Source organism: Mirounga angustirostris, unplaced genomic scaffold, assembly GCF_029215605.1.
Source record: "Mirounga angustirostris isolate CCGP_5_RB_7025 unplaced genomic scaffold, mMirAng1.0.hap1 SCAF_5, whole genome shotgun sequence".
NCBI classification, from domain to species: Eukaryota; Metazoa; Chordata; class Mammalia; order Carnivora; family Phocidae; genus Mirounga; species Mirounga angustirostris.
In genome coordinates this window covers 9,110,644-9,127,946 of record NW_026991713.1, presented here as the reverse complement: position 1 = coordinate 9,127,946, position 17,303 = coordinate 9,110,644, and the positions used below count along the sequence as shown (strand labels likewise).

The following is a 17,303-nucleotide window of genomic DNA, read 5'->3' as shown; positions in this document are numbered from 1 at the left end:
TTGCTGTGTGCCTGCTTTCTGGTCTCAATCCACCTTGGCCTGGCTGTTGAGCAAGGCGAGTGGGGTTGGTTCAGCCCTGTTGGGCCATAGGTCAGGACCACTGTTGATTCTGTTGGACTCCCAGGCTGGAGGGAGTTGGGCTTTGGGGCCCCATAGGTGGCTGGGTGGGGCTGGGGAGCTTTACTCTTGAGGGAGTTGGGTGATCAGGAGCCACATGCCCCACTTGGGCGCTAAGTGATTAAATTCCACTTTTTTTACAGTTCTGTAGAGCGCTTCCCCAGAACACTAGAGAAAAGTAGGTCTTTGGTTTTTGCTGGAATAAACGACGAGTTGGGGGTTCAAGACGTAGCTTGCAGAAATTCCTGGCCAGAGCTGGGCTCAAAGGCTGGCAGATCTGTCCATAGGTGATGTCAGGACAGCACCAGGAAGCCTTGATGTTCATCTGAATGGCAATGCGGACCCCCCAGAGTGTGGCACCAGGCAGTGTTGTAAGCACTCTACTACGTGCATTCTCCCAGTTCCTGTGGTAACCCAGTGGGGCCTTTCCCCTGTGGGAAATAGGTGCAGGAGGAAGCATTGGGCTCTTGACCCATTTGCCTTTGGAAGAACTTGAGAACAAGGGGGGGGGGGAGGGCCCATGTTTCCCTGACCTACTTCCCAATGCTGGGCATTGAGAGCCAGCCTGCTGTTGGAATACAACCAGCTGTGACCTGGATGGGAACATTTCCTCAGACGCCAGAGGGAGTGGAGGTCCTGCCCTGAGGTGGTAGCATTCCTCACAAGGCCATGGGCCTCCATCTTACTCAGCAGGGACCACCCATCTAGGTAGTAAAATTATCACAGACAAGATCTCTCACCTCTAAGCAGCTGAACTGGTAGCTAAGTATGTGGGGATTTACTGGTTGGAAAAACAGCATCTACTCAGCTACATGCACTGATGTGGAAGTTTAAAAAATTTATTTTTTAATAATCACAAGGTGGGACTCAAAACAACTCAAGATCAAAGAGTCTAGCAGGTGTCCCCAAAATGCTTTTTTCATAAGGATCACCTCATCTTCCGCATTTTACAGATGAGGCAACTAAAGCTTGGAGCGGTTGTGTAACCTGCCCAGCTGCCTGGTGGATTCAAACCCAGGCAGTCTGACTTCAGAGTGCACTTAGTGTGGCTCTAGATTTCCTTACAGGCAGGATTAGAGGGGGACCCTGGATACTCATCAAAGCTGGGGGTTCAGAGAAAGCACGTGTGGGCGCTAACGTGTGTTACAGATCAGTACAAATGTGCAGGCTTAAGATCACATCAGTTCTCCACATGGCTCATGTGGGGTGAGGAGCTGGAGGAGAGTGGGGAGCCTAAGGCCACTGCCAAAGGCCCACACATGAGCACGACTGCCATCTGCAATCCCTGCTCTATTCCTCACTTCTGTGTTGTGACCTTAGAGTTTTTTATCCAAGATAGGAAATAGAAATCTACAACCACAAACACTGCTTCCTTCTGTCCACCCCCGACAGTGTCTTATGCTTTGCACAACGGGCAGCTGCCCAAGCCTGGGGCATGTGGGATGGGGGCAGGAGGAGGACATGGAGATTTGAGGCGAGAGAGACCGAGGCCCTGGAAGTGACCCAGCCACCTTGCTGCGTCCAGTGCCAGTGAGACCCTCTGCCCTTGGAGCAGGCCCTCGGAGACAGTGGCCCACTTCTCCATTTGACAGATGGGAAACCTTTCCCTGGGGTGCCCTGAGGGGCAGTGCCGGCTGGAGGCCAAAGGCCAGGACACTGAGCTATGCCCCTTCCCAGGTCCCTGCGGCTAAGGACTCCCCAAACCCAAAAGGCAGGGATGGGATGGGTAGCAAGTTCCCTGCAGAGCTACGTGTAGGCTCAGAGCACACTCAGCTTTTACCCCCCTTCACTCTTCACTGTGCTCCAGCCACTATGACCTGAGCTTCTTAAGCTCATTCCTGCCTCAGGGCCTTTGCACTTGTTCCCCCTGCCTGCAAGATTTTTCCAGGGCTCCTTTCCCCTCTCATGTAGGCCTCATATGTCACCCCAAACACCTTCCAAGATGACTCTGCTAATGTCCCAGCCCCTCTGCTTTGCCGTTTTATTTTTTACATAACCTTATCTCTAGTTGAACCTATTTGCATACATGTTTATTTTCTATTTCCCATTCTCCAATGACAATGTAATTAAGCTCTTTGATGGCAGAGATCTTGCTGTCTTGTTCATTCCCATATTTCCAGGACCTACAACAGTGCCTGGCAAGTAATAATGATTACGACTAATAGTTTTTATTTAGAGTTCTGAGGCACGGCTCTGAGTGCTTTCCGGTTATTAGCTCATAATCTGCATTAGGAGTGGTAAGGAGGATCTTACGATTGCACCTTTTTTAACGAGGCAAGCCTGCAGGTGGACGCTGGCCCAGGGCCAGCCGGTATAGACCATGACAGAGGCCTTGCTCAGCACGTGTGGTCTCAGTGTTTGAGAGCCCCCCACAGAGGGAGTGGGAATGAGACGAAGTCCAGCTCCACTGCTGTGGGGCCCTGCTGGGCCTTGGTCAGCCCTGGGGCTGGGCTCTCCCCCTGCTGCACTGGGGGACAGGGTGCTCCTGGTTCAGCGCCAAGCCCTCTGCGGCCCACACCTAGAGGCTGGAGCCGCGCAGCTCTCCCCACTGCACGCCTGTTTTGACTCCTAGGATGAGGCTGCGGGTCCTGGAGATCAGAAACAGGCCTTGTTTCTCTACAACTATTCATGAGCACCCACCGCAGGCTAGACATCATTCTGGGTGCTGAGCATTCAGTGGTGAGGAAAACAGACAAAAATCTCCGCTCTCGTTCCGGCAAGGGAGGCCACCAATAAGGCATCTAATGTGCCATGGCAGTGGGCATGCTGAGCGCTGGGGCGGGGCTGGATTTGCCCATTCAGGATGGGTGTTCAGGGAGGCCCTCTCTGGGAGGTGAGGGAGTAAGCCCGCAGTGCCTGTGGCGGGGGCCGGCACACGTGGTCCAGGGCCTTGTCACTGTGATGGGACTTGAGAGTCTCCATGTGGCTTGGGGAGTCTCCGGAGTAGGAGTGATACAGGGGTTGCTATTTGAAGAGGGCTCCTCAGACAGCCTGTGAATGGCGGGGGGCGGGGGGAGCGGGGAAAGAGGACCAGGCTGGGGTCAGCACAGGTGAGCCAGGAGAGCTGGTCAGGGCCTGGATAGATCCTCAAGGTCAAGCAAGTCAGGCTCCGATGGCGGATGTGTGAGAGGGGACAGAACGGTGGCTGAGCAACTGGAAGGACGGAGTTTCCATTTCTTGAGATGGAGAAAATCAGGTGAGGAGCAGGGACTCTTCATTTCAACTCTTGGATGCTGGCCGAGGGTGTGTCCGGTCTTGGCAAATCTCTTCGGCAAGCAGGTGGGGACGGAGGGGGCAGCGGACTTTGAGGCCGGAGACCAGGAGAAGGTCCAGCTGGAGACACGAAGCCCCCGTAGGGGCACCTGAGTGCCGGCACAGCTGTGCCAGGGACCACGTGCTGAGGGGACGGCAGCTCAGGGTCCAGTGGGAGGGCAGTAGGTAGATGCTCACACCAAGTAGAAAGTGACAGCTCCGGGAGCCAGGACTGTGAAGCTGGCTGACCCCAGTGGAAGGAGCGGGGACTCTTGGGTGGGAGGTCACAGCAGGCTGCCTGGAGGAAAGGGTGCCCGTTCTGGGCTTCAAAGGATTCGGAAGCTGTGAATGTAGAGAATGGCGAGGCATCCCCAAGAAAGCTGGCCCAGAAAACTCACGAAGGGGCACGTGCTGCGAGTGCCACAGTCCCACCTACCTGTCCAAGAGGGCTCCCCACCCCAGCTCTGCGACAGGCAGTCACCTGATGGGGACCCACCCAGCTCCTGCAGGAACTCAGGCCTCTGTCCGCACAAACTCTGCGCAGGCCCGGTGGGCAGGCCTGTGGTTGTGCCCTAGCCGGGTCCCACGGGCAGGCCTCCCCACTCTTGCCCCACGCCCCAGCCAACCCGTCCGGTCACAAAGGACCAGGAAGTGTGGATGCCTCAAACAGCCCACCCTGCTGGGCCCTCCCACCGGTCACCACGTGCGTTCCTCCAGCTTTGCTCATGGAGGTCCACGTCGGCCAGCTGCCCCAAACCACAGGGGACACAAATGCTTCCAGGCGCTTCGTGTCACTCGCGATGTCTCGACTGAGGAGGGCCTCCTCCTCCTGGGTCTTTTTAGACCCGGCATGAAGGTGGCAGCTCCGTGTCTTCTTATTTGAGCCCCGTCCCTTCCTTTCCCAGCTGGTCTGTCAGTCGCCAGGTCTTGGAGCATGTGGTCAGCAAGCCCCATCTTGACTTCTGCACACACGCCTCCCCTAACGGTGGCACATCCTCCATCCTCCGGCGCCTCTCCCAGGCCCTCTGCCGCCTTCTAAGCCCTAGCACCGGAACTGTCCAGGGTGACTGTTTTTTTTCTTTAAGATTTTGTTTGAGAGAGAGAGACAGAGACAGAGAGTGAGCACAAGGTGGGGGACAGAGAGGGAGAAGCACACTCCCCACTGAGCAGGGAGCCTGATCCCGGGACCCAGAGATCACGACCTGAGCCGAAGCCAGACCCTTAACCGCCTGAGCCACGCAGGCGCCTCTGTCCAGGGTGACCATTACAAGCACGTCCCAGAGTCCTACCCCGACCTCCTGGACCAGAATCTCAGAAGTGAGCACTAACTTTGGTCACTCAAGGGGAGCACGGACACCGTCACTGATGCTACGTGGAACGAACAGAACGTACCCACCAGCAGAGAAGTGGCAGACCCCGCTCTCACACCTGCCAACTCCCTGCCCCGGAGCCGGGCCCGTCACTCTACGCCTGGGAAGGGACACCCGTAGGTGATTAGGGCACAGTGGGCGTGTCCTTGTCAGAAAGGGGCCTGGAGCTCGAGGGCTGGTGAAGTGAGCAAGAAGGCGCCCGCACAGCGGAGATGAAGGGAAGGAGTCTCTGGGGATATCCAAGTTTGCCTCTCCCCCCGCAGGGGTTACGAAAGCTCAGCAGGCAGGAGCGAGAATGTGAGAGATACCAGCCTTTCCCTTCTTTGGAACAAGCCCATGCGAGGAAGGTGGGTCCGTAAGGGTTTGGAGTCACAGCTCCCTCCTCTCCTGCCCCCTTAGCCTCCTGGATGGATGGTCTGCTTCCTGCTGCTGGGACGGAGGCCACCTGCAGGCAGGACGGGCTCCACCTCTGCCTCAGCCAGGTCCGCGGTCCCCTGCTGTCCCCACTTAGGATGCAAAGCTAGTTAACCACCAGGAGCAGACCCCCCGGGCAGTGCGGGGGGTGCGGCACCCTCTCCCCTCTGGCCATAAGGACCCACTGTGGGGTTGGCAGACTGTGGCCCCCCAGCCGGCCCAGCCACAGGAGGGCCCCTCCGCAAGTCCTCTGCCAGACGAGGCCCTGACCTAAGGAGCCCGGGACACGGGGGAGCAGAGAGTTGGATGGAGCTGCCCAAAGGCAAGCAGGGTCCTCTCTGCACGGGGAAGAAGAGGCTCCTGGACTTCCAGAACTTGTCGTCTCCTCCACAGTGAAGACCCATCCAGTCAGCACATCCGCTCACTCAGGCACTCGCTCTCCACATACCCGTCCCTGGCACATGCCTGCTGGGAAGGGACCAGCCCGACCCCAGCCCTGGCTTCCTGCCTGGGCACACACCTGAGCGTGACGTGACGTTTCGTGAGGTCACCTCCTGAGCTGCCCCCCTCCCCACAAGAGCACAAGCCTTGGGTGCCAGGGCAGCCACACCCCCGCTTCCCGAACCCCGAGTCGGCTGCCCCGGAAGCCCCCTGCCGCAGTGGATACTACTCTGTCTCCAGGGCTGCCTGGTCAGCTGTGGTCGCCACCCCCAGGGGAGGAGGGCTCCTCTCAGCCCATGAGCAGATGCTGGGTGCTCCCCGGGGGCCAGCTACACTGGGGCTGGACGGGAGGACTTCTGACCCGGAGCCCTAAGAAGCATGGGGGATGGCGAAAGGCCCTTGGTGCCAGAGGAGATGCGAGACGCCCTGGCAGCACACACTCTGCTCTTGGGTCCACGTTTATTAGAACCTGAAGCCGGCCCAGCAGCCTTCCCTCCTAGAGGTGTGGCCCCGAGGGCCTAGGAACTGGCCTCTCCGGAGCGAACAGCCCAGAGGCCCTACTTGGGCCAAAGCAAACGAAGCAGTCAGAAATGTTTTCTAGCAGGTAGATGGTTCCTCCCGAGCCTGCAGATGTCAGCTCTGGTCTGAGTGCGTTTCCTCCCCTGGGCGTCGGCTCCCCAGCTCCACGCTAGCCACCCTGCTCCGGCCACGGGGCCAGCAGAGGCTGTGAGGTCAGAGAAGGAGACTGCAGCTGAGTGCCTTTCCCACTGTGTCCTCCTGGGAGCCTAGCTGCCGAAGTATTCCTGCTGGAACTTCTGGAAATCTTCCTCGGTGAACACGGTGCTCTCAGCCTTCTTCTTCTTCTTCGTCTTGGCTACAGGCCGGTCACAGGCCTTGCGGCCCCGGTTCTGACGCACAATCTGGGGATGTGGGGTGGGGGGGGTGTCAGGATCCCTCGGTGGTTTCTCTCTGCACATGAGGGACCGCCCCTTGGAGCTGCACAACCTAGCAGAGCTGACTGAGTGCTACCTTCTCACTGGGCCCTCACGCTGTTCCAGGAGGCAGGGTGTACCATTTCCACTTACAGAGGAACAAACCAAGGCCCACAAGGGTCACAGGGGAGTAAGGCCAGGCCCAGCCTCCCAACAGCCCCGCTCTGCTCTTTGCCATCTAGAGGGGTGGCCCAACCTCTGCTCTGTGCTTAGGGCAGAGACTCCCATGGGTCCCAGAAACAGCCCTGGCTCTCCCCACCCAGGTTCTGCCCCACAGCCCACTCCTGACAAACCTGCTGGGTGACTGACTCCGCCACGGTACTTCTTGCACTGGTCATAAACTTCAGGTTTACTCCAAGGTAGCCTCGACACTCTCGCTTCTGGAACTCAGCTGTGGATGGCAGGCAGGGAGGCATCATTTCAGATGTACTCCCTGGAAGCCGCTGGGTCCCCTTCCGACAGCTCTTCCCCGTCCCCCCACCAGCCATGTCAAAGGCCCTGTGTCCCCTCCCTAGGTTAACTCCAGCACGCCGGGCTCTTTTCTGTCCAATCCACTTTCCATTCGATCCTACTGAAAGCATCCCCCACCCCTGCCCCCGGCTCCCTGACGCTCAAGGGGCTTATGCAACAAACTAGTCCTGAGCATTTACTGTGCGGCAGACACTGTTGGAGATGCAGGGCATATAGCAGAAAACAGCAAAAACTCCCGCCCTCATGGAGCTTACATTCCAAAGCAAAGAAACACGGTAAACAAGATAAATAGTATTTTAGAGAGTGATACATTTTATGAAGAGAAACACCACAGTAAAGAGAAATGAGGAATGCCAGCGGTGGAGGGTTGCAATTCTAAATACGAGGGTCTGAGCATGCCTCAGTGAAATGAGGTTTTAGCAAACACTCAAGGGAGAGAGTGTGGATATCGGGGGAAAGAGCATTCTAAGCCAGTGCAAAGAACCCGAAGAAGTGCGATTAATGTGTTTGGAGAACAGAAAATGGCTAGAATGGGGAGGGGAGAGCAGTAGGAGATGAAGATGGAGATGGGGCAGACCACGTGGGGCCTCACTGGGTAGCAAGTCTGATGAAAGCCACTGGAGGGTGTGGGGCCGGGAGAGACAGGTCCCGCTTACTGCTTCACGGGATCACTCTGGCTGCCTCGGTGAGAACAAGATTACCGGGTGGGGGAGTGGAGGTTAAGAGGCTTCTGAAATAATCCAAGCAAGACATGATGCGGCTCACACCGAGGTGGCCCCAGAGTCCCCTCATCATCCGTTAGGTAGCGTGACAGGGAGGGGGGACGAGGGCTGGGATACAGGAGGTGACCCCTGGCACCCTAGGCTCCTGTTTCACACCAACATCACTGTTGCTCACGCCGTTTCCTGCTTGGAATTCATAGTTCTTTCAACAAATATCTGAACACCTTTTATGTACCAGGCTCCGGGGGTTCAAAGACACACTAGGAGCTCACCAAGCCCTGCCACATGTCAAAAGACCCCACCATCCAGCCCACATCTGTCCCTCCTCAAGGCTGTCTGACCCGTTACATGGCATCCTATCTCCCAAGATGCTCTACTAGAAAGTGGGCTCTGTCCTCGGTGTCTCCCTCTTCCTCCATCCTTGCAGCCAATTCACCACTGAAGCCCAGCAATGCTCCCTCTCCCACCCCCTCGTATCCTTGCACCATCGCGGCTGCCCAGGCCACAGTGCCTCCCACCCTAACGGAGTAGGTGAGAGCAAATCTCTCCGCAGACACACTGCCTGGTTTCCACCTGTGCGATCTGGGCCGGTGCCCATTTCTGCATCTAACAAATGGGGGTCACGACAGTACTGACCTCACAGGGTCGTGTGAGGAACCAAACGAGGGAATATTTATTTATACAGGCTTTAGAACAGCACCAGGCACGCAGAACATTCACGGCTTGTTAAGCGCTCCATCTCGGACTCCTGCCCGCTCCGTCACCTTGTCCAGGCATCTTTGTGGCCAATTCTCAAAGCAACGAACTTTTTCCTAACTCTGCATGATCTATTTTCTCCAGAGCGCTCTTCCCCTGGCTCACTCTTCCACTTCCTTCAGGTACGGGCTTAAATGTCTCTTCCGCAGAGCAGTCTGATTTGGCTTTTTATTCTGAAGCCCCCCAGAGCACTCCAGTCTTACTCCACAGGCCTCATCACACTGAGCAATTACTCCCTACCTCTGAAATTCTTTGGTGCTTCTCTCCCCACTAGGGCAGCAGCCCACGAGGACCGGGACGACGTGTTTCGTCCACCTCCGTACTCCCAAGACCCGGCTCCGCGCCTGGCGCACACCTGCTATTCCAGAAAATGCCCGGCCACCCTTTCAAGCTCAGCCTCCAGCGCCCCCTCCTCCTGGGTGCCGCCCCTTTCCCGAGCTCACCGAGCGCGGACTTGGGCACCTTTCCCTTGGCCGAGTTCCGCAGTTTCTGGGCTTGGGTCGCCTTCGCCTTCCGGGTCCGCTTCGCCGAGGCCCCGTTCGGCTTGGCCTGGCCTGGCGCGGCCCGGGGGGCTGCAGGGGAAGAGAGAGAGGGACCGACCCGGGTCAGAGGGCGCGCAGGGTTTCCATCCCACCAGGGCCAAGCCTGGCTTGGATCGTCCCGTACCCTCTGGGCTCCCGCCCGCAGCCCCTGCCGTCCCTCCGCCCGCGCTGCGCGGCCCCGGCCAGGCCCGTCTCACCCTCCGGCGCCCCCAGCAGCTCCAGGCCCCGCCGCAGCAGGGCGGCCGACATGGCTGCGCTTAGCTCCGCCTACACACCACGCTACTTCCGCCTTGACCGCCCTGGTCCTCTCGGCGGAAACCCGAGCGAGAACAGAAGGTTCCGGAGTGAGCGGGCGGAAGTGCCCGCCTGCCTTAGGACGCATGCGTTTGGGGTCGCCACTTTACTACGGAGAGGAAATAGGGGCGGGGACTGGAGGCGGGGCCAACCTGCAGAAGGACACATTTGTTGTCCAATCCTAAGAAGGCCACGCCTTCTTCCGGAAGCCGTCCGTAACCCGGGCTGGTTGGTCAACTTTCCCGAGTCCCGAAGCTCCCTCGTGGGCGAGGCGGGGGTCGGAGCAGAGTGTTCGTGTTATCAATTTTTTCGACAAAGGGAAGTGTACAGCGGGTTCTTTTTCACGTACATCAACCAAAGCAACATATCGGTGGAGTATGGCATGAGAATCCAACTTGTCTTCCATTATGTCAGACCTGAAAGACATTTGCAAAAAGATGCAAAACCGTGTCAGTGTTTTCCCGCTATTTTGTTTTGCTTTGGAAAATACAACCATTTTCATTAGAAATATTTGTTCAACATAGAGCAGGCAAAAAGCATGTCTGACGTCACTGGGCCACAGGGTACCCCACAGCCCTTTATTTATAACATGCAGTGGGGTTGCTTTTGTTTTTAAAAATGAATTAATAAAACATTAACTTACTAAATTTTAAAAATCAAATATTTCTCAGTTTTAGTTTCTAATATGGTAAATATCAGTAGGTATTTACACATGGTAAAGCTCTTTGGGATCCTGAACTTTTTTTAAGAGTGTCAGGAATTTCTTGGACCAAAAAGTTCGAGAACTTCTGGCCTAGAAATTACTCTTCTTCTTCTTTTTTTTTTTTTTTTTAAGATTTTTTAAAATGTATTTATTTGACAGAGAGATAGAAGCCCGAGTAGGCAGAGAGGCAGGCAGAGGGAGAGGGAGAAGCAGGCTCTCTGCTGAGCAGGGAGCCTGATGCTGGACTTGATCCTAGGACCCTGGGATTACAACCCAAGCCGACGGCAGCTGTTTAACTGACTGAGCCACCCAGGTGCCCCTAGAAATTACTCTTCTTGCAGTGGGGAAGAATCCTCCCTATTCACAGCTCCATCTGCAGCTCTTAGCCCAGTATCTGGCATGCAGAAGGAACTCAATAGATGAGTGGTGAATGATGAGGAATATGATTTGAGAGCCTTTCGTATGCCCTACGCTGTTGAGGTGGGGCATGGGGATGACTCAGCTGGACATTCCTGGATGAACCTCACTGTCTAACCGCCATGAGCTAGTCCTGGGGGGAAAGAACACCTAAATAGACGTTAATAATAGCAAACACTATGTTAAGGTACTGTTAACATTTGTTAACTCATTTACCTCCCACCACCCGTAACTCTGAGGTAGGAGCAACTGTTTCCCCCATTTTACAGATGAGGAAACAGTGGCACAGAGCCAAGGAACCTGTCCAGGTCACGCACGTTGGTGTCCGTGCTGGGAATCAAGACACAGAGCTGAGTGTGTATGTGTGTGTGTGTATGCTGCATCTTGCCCCAGCCTCCCAGGAGATTAGTGCTGTGGTGCTGGGTGGGGCCTGACAAGCCCACAGGATCAAGAGATCTCTGGAGAAGAGGAGCTACTCATGTGGGAGGGGAGAGTCCCAGGAAGGAGGACCCCTTAGTGAAGGCACATGCCTGGGACAGGAGTGGCCCCAGAGGGGTGACTAGGGAAGGGTGGGGTTTTTTGATTTTTTTTTTTTAATATTTTATTTATTTGAAAGAGAAAGCTAGAGAGAGAGAGCAAGAGTGGGATGAGGGGCAGAGGGAGAAGCAGACTCCCCGCTGAGCAGGGAGCTGGGGCTCATGACCTGTGATGAAGGCAGAGCTTAACCAACTGAGCCACCCAGGCACCCCAGGGAAAGATGTTCTAATTTGCATTCAACTCCATGAATTTGCCTAAAGGACTGTGGGGGGTCGTGGAACACAGTTACATTGTCAGACACACTCTTTTTATCTGCTTCTAAAATAGCCAGATTATTTTCTTACTATGTTTATTTTTTATTGTCTTTCCCCCCACCCACACCCCACTGTATGCTGCATAAGGGCAGGAATCTTTGTTTTGTTCATGGTTATATCTCTAGCTCCTGGAGCGTATAGTAAGCACTCCATAAATGTACGGATCAGATGGATGAAGTTTGAGTTTGGGATGCCTGTGGGAGGCTAGGTAGAGATGTGCAGGTGATTGTAGGATGTGTGAGTCTGTCTCTCAAGAGGGCAAAGGACCAAGCTCTATCGTATTCCCTTCCTCCTCCCCATCTGGGGTGGTCAGCACACGGTCCCCAGGGTGGAGTTCTTTGTATTCCAATGTCCCGGCGAACAGGGACGCCAGTCATGGTTGGATTCCTGCAGCGTCCTCAGCTCAACCCGTTGCTCAGAGGACTCTGGAGGGGTCCGGCTGCCTCTTCGGCCACTAGGTGGCGCCGCAGGACAGCTTTCTTGCACAGCGCGCCTCCGCGATCCTGGTTGGGGTTTCGGGGTAGGAGTGTGGGGTTGGGGCACTCTTCGGCCTCAGCTGGCTCTTTGCAGCCAGCACCGCGTGGCCCCGGCTTCCTGCAGCCTCTGCCTTGCGGCCTTCCGAGACCGGGCTAGACACCCCTCCTGGGCCTGCTGAGGTCAAGCCACCAGGCCGGGCTGGGCAGGGGCGGGGGTGGGGGGGTGCGGAGGAGGAGGAGGCCCTCCTCTGAAAAGGGTTGTAAATGGCAGCAGGTGGGCACTCACTGTGGGGAAGTCTCCAGTGACCCTAGGCAGTCCCTTAACAGAGAGTGCCTCAGTTTCCTCATCTGTTAAATGGGGTTTGGCTTCCTAATACGGTGGGAGTGAGGAGCTGGTAAATTAATACTGGTGAAGCATCTAGAACAGGGACTGGAGGGAAAGCACCCAGCGACTGTTTGCGGTGGATTATTACAGAGGTGCACTCCCATTCTGGGCAGGAAGGAGGCGCCCAGGAGGTTGCCGCCTTCTTATCCCCTGTCACCCATTTACCTCATCATCCCTGTCTCCTTCCTGGCCTTCCTGGAACAGCTTAACCTCACCAGGCCTCAGAGGGACCAAAGGCTCAGAGGGAGGCGAGGTGTTCTAACGTCACACAGTATTTCAAGAGCAGAGGCAGGACTAGAACCCGGGTCTCTGAGTCCTGAACAAGAGTGTGTGAGTACCTATGAGGTTGTATGTGTGTGTGTGTTCAGGTGTGAGTGTGTGTGCTGGGGGGGGCACCTGGCATCCTGTGCTTTGCTTTTGCTTCTCTCCATCTTTCTTCCGTCTCTGTGTATCTCTGTCTCCTTGTCCTTGTCTCTGGCTCTTGTCCTTGCGTCTGTGCCTCCGTCCTCCCTTCTCTGTCCCTGAGTCCTCTCTCCATCTCTCCCTCAGTCACCGCACCCACCCCCAGCCCCCAAGCTCCTGGCCTCTCTCCACCTTCAAATTGAAAACCCAAATTGGAATTTCCAATTGCCTTTCCGAGCGGTGATTGCCAGTCTCCACGCGTCCAGCCCTCCCTTGTCTGTGCCGCCGGCCCTGAGTTACTGCGGAGTCCCTCCCTCTCGCCTCCGCCTCTGACTCCTGCCCCCTGTGGCTTTGAAGTGTGTTTACCTGAGGGCTCCAGAAGGAATCCATTTCTGCCCCCTCTGGTTCTCAGCTGATGTGTGGGTTGGGGGGGTGCTCCTTTCAGGCTCTGGTCTCCCCTGTCCCTCTCGGGGTCTCTTGGGCTTGTGTCTCATGCCTCGTTCCCTCCTGACCACGCTGTCACCAGGCAGTCACTCCTCGGTTTCCCAGATCAAGGACAGAGCTGGGGGAGGGAGCGTCCCCAGGGGTCCGAGGCTGACACAGATGCTCTAGGTTCCGCAGACTGGGCTCACAAGGCTGTGTGCCCACGAGCAAGCCACCCTCCTCCTCTGGGCCTGTTGCCTCCTCTGCCAGTTGGGCTTTGAGAAGTACTGTCCAGCCTTCCTCCCAGGGCTGAGGGCGGGACGGGGCCAGAGCTTCCTCATTCCTGGGTCCTGAGGTCTGGGGGGAACTTGGGTTCTGGAGCAGGGCTGTGCAGGTTCAAATTATGGCTTTGCCACTTGCTAGCTGTGTGACCTTGAATAAGGCACACAACCTCTCTGTGCTTCCATTTCCTCATCTGTGAGTTGACTATAATAATAGTCCTTACCTCCTGAGGAGGGTTGCCGTGAGGACTGAGTGCAAAGAGCTTAGAAAGGAAACCTGGGCACAGAGTAAGTGCCGTATGTTTGTAAATGAACGATGGCCATTGGTGCCAGACTGTGTTTGGGGAACCTGTGCGCACATCCATGGGGATGACCTACGCAGGTATGTAGCCACTGGACCTCCGTGCTCTTGTGAACAGCACATGGGGAGCTTGGGGGCTACAGAGAGTAATGCTCAGGAGCCTGGAGTCTGGCAGGTGTACGTTCACATGCAGCCTTTGCCACTTCTCAGCGTGTGGCCTGGGGAGGCTACGGTCACCTCTCTGAGCTTCGTGGGGGTTTTGGGGGACTGGTGGTGTCTCCCTCCAGGTCTGTTGGAGGGTGCGGTGAGAGGCTGCGTGGAAAGCTCAGCACCAGTCCGGACACTTGATCATCTGCTCACTCAACAAACAGCTGCTGAACATGCCCCCCAGGCAGCGGGCAGGGAGGGGGTTCCAGGTGAAGGAGGGGCTGGGTGAGGCTCATGCATTTGTGCGTGTTACACTCTAAGCAAATGCCCCTTGAGGGTCTGTGTTTATGACCCCAGGGTTTTCAGGGTTCAGGGTGGTGGCCCAGATACAGGCCCCAGGGACGGCAGCCCCACCTGGGGAGTCCAGGCAGAGGCAGAGTGGATTCTTCTTAACGATTTGAAAAGATGAAATTGTTGGCATGACCGATTTTGAGAACTTAGTGGATACACAGGAAGAAGCTGCTGGAAATCCTCCATGGAGATCTGAGGTCAGACAGGGAGTCTGGGCGGGGGTCAAAGGTCAGGTCTGTTTCATCTTAGGCTTGATCCTGACCTGCCAAACTCACAGCTCTGTCACTAAGTTGCTATGCAACCTTGGCACATCCTTCCCCACATGGGCCTCAGTTCCAGGTAGGAGGTCTCCCAGCCCTACCAGGTCCCCAGGGCCACTGAGACGTCAGGAAGTTACGGGGAGAGTAAGGGTGAGCTTGGAAGACTCAGGGGAAGACTTGAGAGGTCCTCAGCAAGCCAACACCCCTTCCCCGGTCACCTTGTCCCCTGAGCACTCCCTAGCAGGGACGGAGTCAGATGGTAGGGGGTCCCCGAGACAGAGTGGTTGGAGCCCAGACTCTGGGGACTTGGCCTCACTCTAAGACCTTGAGTAAGGCCCTTCTCTGCTGGGAGGGGGGTGGAAACAGGCCCCAGGAGAGCGGGGATATCTGCGGTAGTTAAGTGTCAGGGCAGGGCTGGGCAGGGGATCAGTATCTGGCTCCCAAGGGGAAGGGCAGGGTTTTGTTCCATCAAGCCTCAGCTTTTTAATTCTAATTACATCTCCATTAAAATGCAAATTTCCGACAAATGCAGGAATGGAGGCCCCGTTGTCATGGCAACTGGAGTCTGGGTGTGGGGATGGGGAACCCGTCTCCATCTCCAGATCCTTCCTGCCAAGCTGGGGGCCCCCCTGTTCACCCTGTCAAACTCAGCATCTCACCCACAGCTTGGGGGTCTCCTACCCTGAGGCTGGGTCTTCAGGGACGAGGAGCTGGGTAACTGCACAAATCATTTCCCCTTGTTGGCCTCAGTTTACCCATCTGTGAACTGGGTATAACATTGTAGGTTTCTCTTGCAGGGTCATCCTGGGGATTCAGGAAGTTACTGTGTAGGAGGGACGCCTGGGTGGCTCAGTCGTTAAGCGTCTGCCTTCGGCTCAGGTCATGATCTCAGAGTCCTGGCATCGAGCCCCACATTGGGCTCCCTGCTCAGTGGGGGGTCTGCTTCTCTCTCTCCCTTTCCCTCTGCCACTCCCCCCTGCTTGTGCTCTCTCCTGCGCTCTCTCTGGCAAATAAATAAAATCTTTTTTAAAAAAGTTACTGTGTAGGGCATCAGGGAAGGGGGAGATGCAAAAGGTACTAGATGAAGGTACCAGACCCTTCCCCATGTGGCTCAAGGTGTGTCCTGCCCTGGAGTTCTAGCATCTGCTCCATCCGGGTTCAGGGAGCCTAAAGACGGCCTGGGAGTGAACTTCAAGTGCCGTGTAGGCTCCCGTTCTTCAGGCTGATGCTTCCCTGACTCTAATCCTGTCACCATTTGATCTTGCGAGGGCGATATGAATACCTAAAAACTGAGGGGTGTGTGTGGATCTTCCTGCCCTGATTGACTCTGAAAATAAGAGAGGATAAAGAAGGAAAGGGAAAAGAGAGTTGGCAAAAGAAGGAGGAAGGGAAGAATATATGGAGGAAGAAGTGATTTCTCTTTTTGCCTCTGCCGCTAAGAAGCTCAGACTGAAATGTAGGATTACTGTGTTATTGTGATAAATGCTATTGGTTACATTATTGTCTTACATTACTATATTATTCAACTGTAATAAATGTTCGTTTTAACTTTCTAATCCATTTAGCTCCTTTCTGTTCCCTAAATTATTTCTGATCTCTTATTTTACTTTTTAAGAAATCCTCCTTAGAAATAGCTGGGAATATAAATTATATATTAACAGTGATGACAGAAAGAATGAGCATGGGTTGTTCTGTGCAAACCTTTCGGTCCCTAAACCTCTGCGTAATTGTGGCCTTGTGCTAAGTGCCAGGAGGGGAAGGGTGGGGGCTGGAGGGTGTGGCTGTGAAACGGGGCTGATGATTGATTCTGAGTTCTTCACACCAGGCTGGGGACAACCCATCCCAGCCAGAACAGGTATGGGGCTGAAGGGGATGGTCTTGGAGGGACCTGTCAGTTCCCAGAAGAGGCCAGAGAATGTACATTAGTTCTCTCACCGCTCAAGACAAGATAATGCTCTGTGTTTGCACCATCTCCCCTCCCTTTACTGCAGCTTACTTTGCTATTAGACAGGGCCAGAACCCAGTTCTGGCTGGTGGAATGTTGGTGGAGGGGATGACCTGGCTTGGCTCTTGAAAGCATCCCCTGCAATCTCCAGCTCATTTTTCTTGCTACCATGACCCGGGGACAATGTGCGGTGGATGGCAGGCCACCATCCAGTCGGACCACGGCACATATAAGCCATAAACTATTGTTCTGATAAAGCTCTGAAATCTGGCGATCTATTTGTTATGGCAGCATGGTTTATGGTATCCTAAGATACCCCCAGTTCCCCTCCTGAGAGTCCCCCAGGACCTCCCAGGAGGTTGGACTGGGGCTCTGGGATGACCTGTGTCATCCCTTGTTGTTGTAGGAAAGATGGTGTTCGGAGCCGAAGGAAGAAAGAATTCTTGAGATGTCTTTGGTGCAAAAAGGTGGTTTTATGAAAGCACGGGGACAGAACCTGTGGGCAGAAAAAGCTGCACCATTATATACTTTCAAATTGGAAGGGGGTTAGGGATAGCGTAAGTCTCTAAGGAATTTTGGAAGCAAGGTGTCCAGGACCTGAGGGAGCTAAGTATTGTTAGGAAAAGGTCATTTATTACTGTCTAAGAAAACCTTAGTCATGAGACCCTTCAGATGTATATCATATATCGGTGGGCCATATGTTTGGGGGATGATGGCCACAACGTATCTTGGGGGGTAGAGATAAAGGAAGTTTCCAAAGGAATTTTTATATGTTAAAGTAGACTCACAGGATCCTGGGGGTCAGGCTAAAATTGCCTTTTGCTCTTAGCAAAGTAGTAACATTGAGGCAGCTGAGTTCCTAGAGGAAGGTCACTCTGCCTGTTTTAAGGACTTGTCAGTGGGCTGTAGGGAGTCAGGAAATTTAATTTTTCTTTTGCCTTTGTTTCCCACATCATTGTGAACACCTCAGTTCCCTGAGGGTTCAGGCTT

At 55.1% G+C, this 17,303-nt stretch overlaps 1 protein-coding gene across 1 annotated transcript; it reads right to left on the bottom strand.

Annotated features, from left to right (window-relative positions):
• Positions 1–6,036: 6,036 nt before the first annotated feature.
• On the bottom strand, positions 6,037–9,431 carry RPS19BP1 (ribosomal protein S19 binding protein 1). Its single transcript, XM_045872488.3, has 4 exons — positions 9,275–9,431; positions 8,979–9,107; positions 6,880–6,977; positions 6,037–6,514 (listed from the first exon to the last, which is right to left on the bottom strand). Exons 1-4 carry the CDS (start codon positions 9,324–9,326, stop codon positions 6,380–6,382), a joined length of 414 nt encoding a protein of 137 aa, XP_045728444.1. The 5' UTR covers positions 9,327–9,431; the 3' UTR covers positions 6,037–6,379.
• Between the last annotated feature and the right edge of the window lie 7,872 nt (positions 9,432–17,303).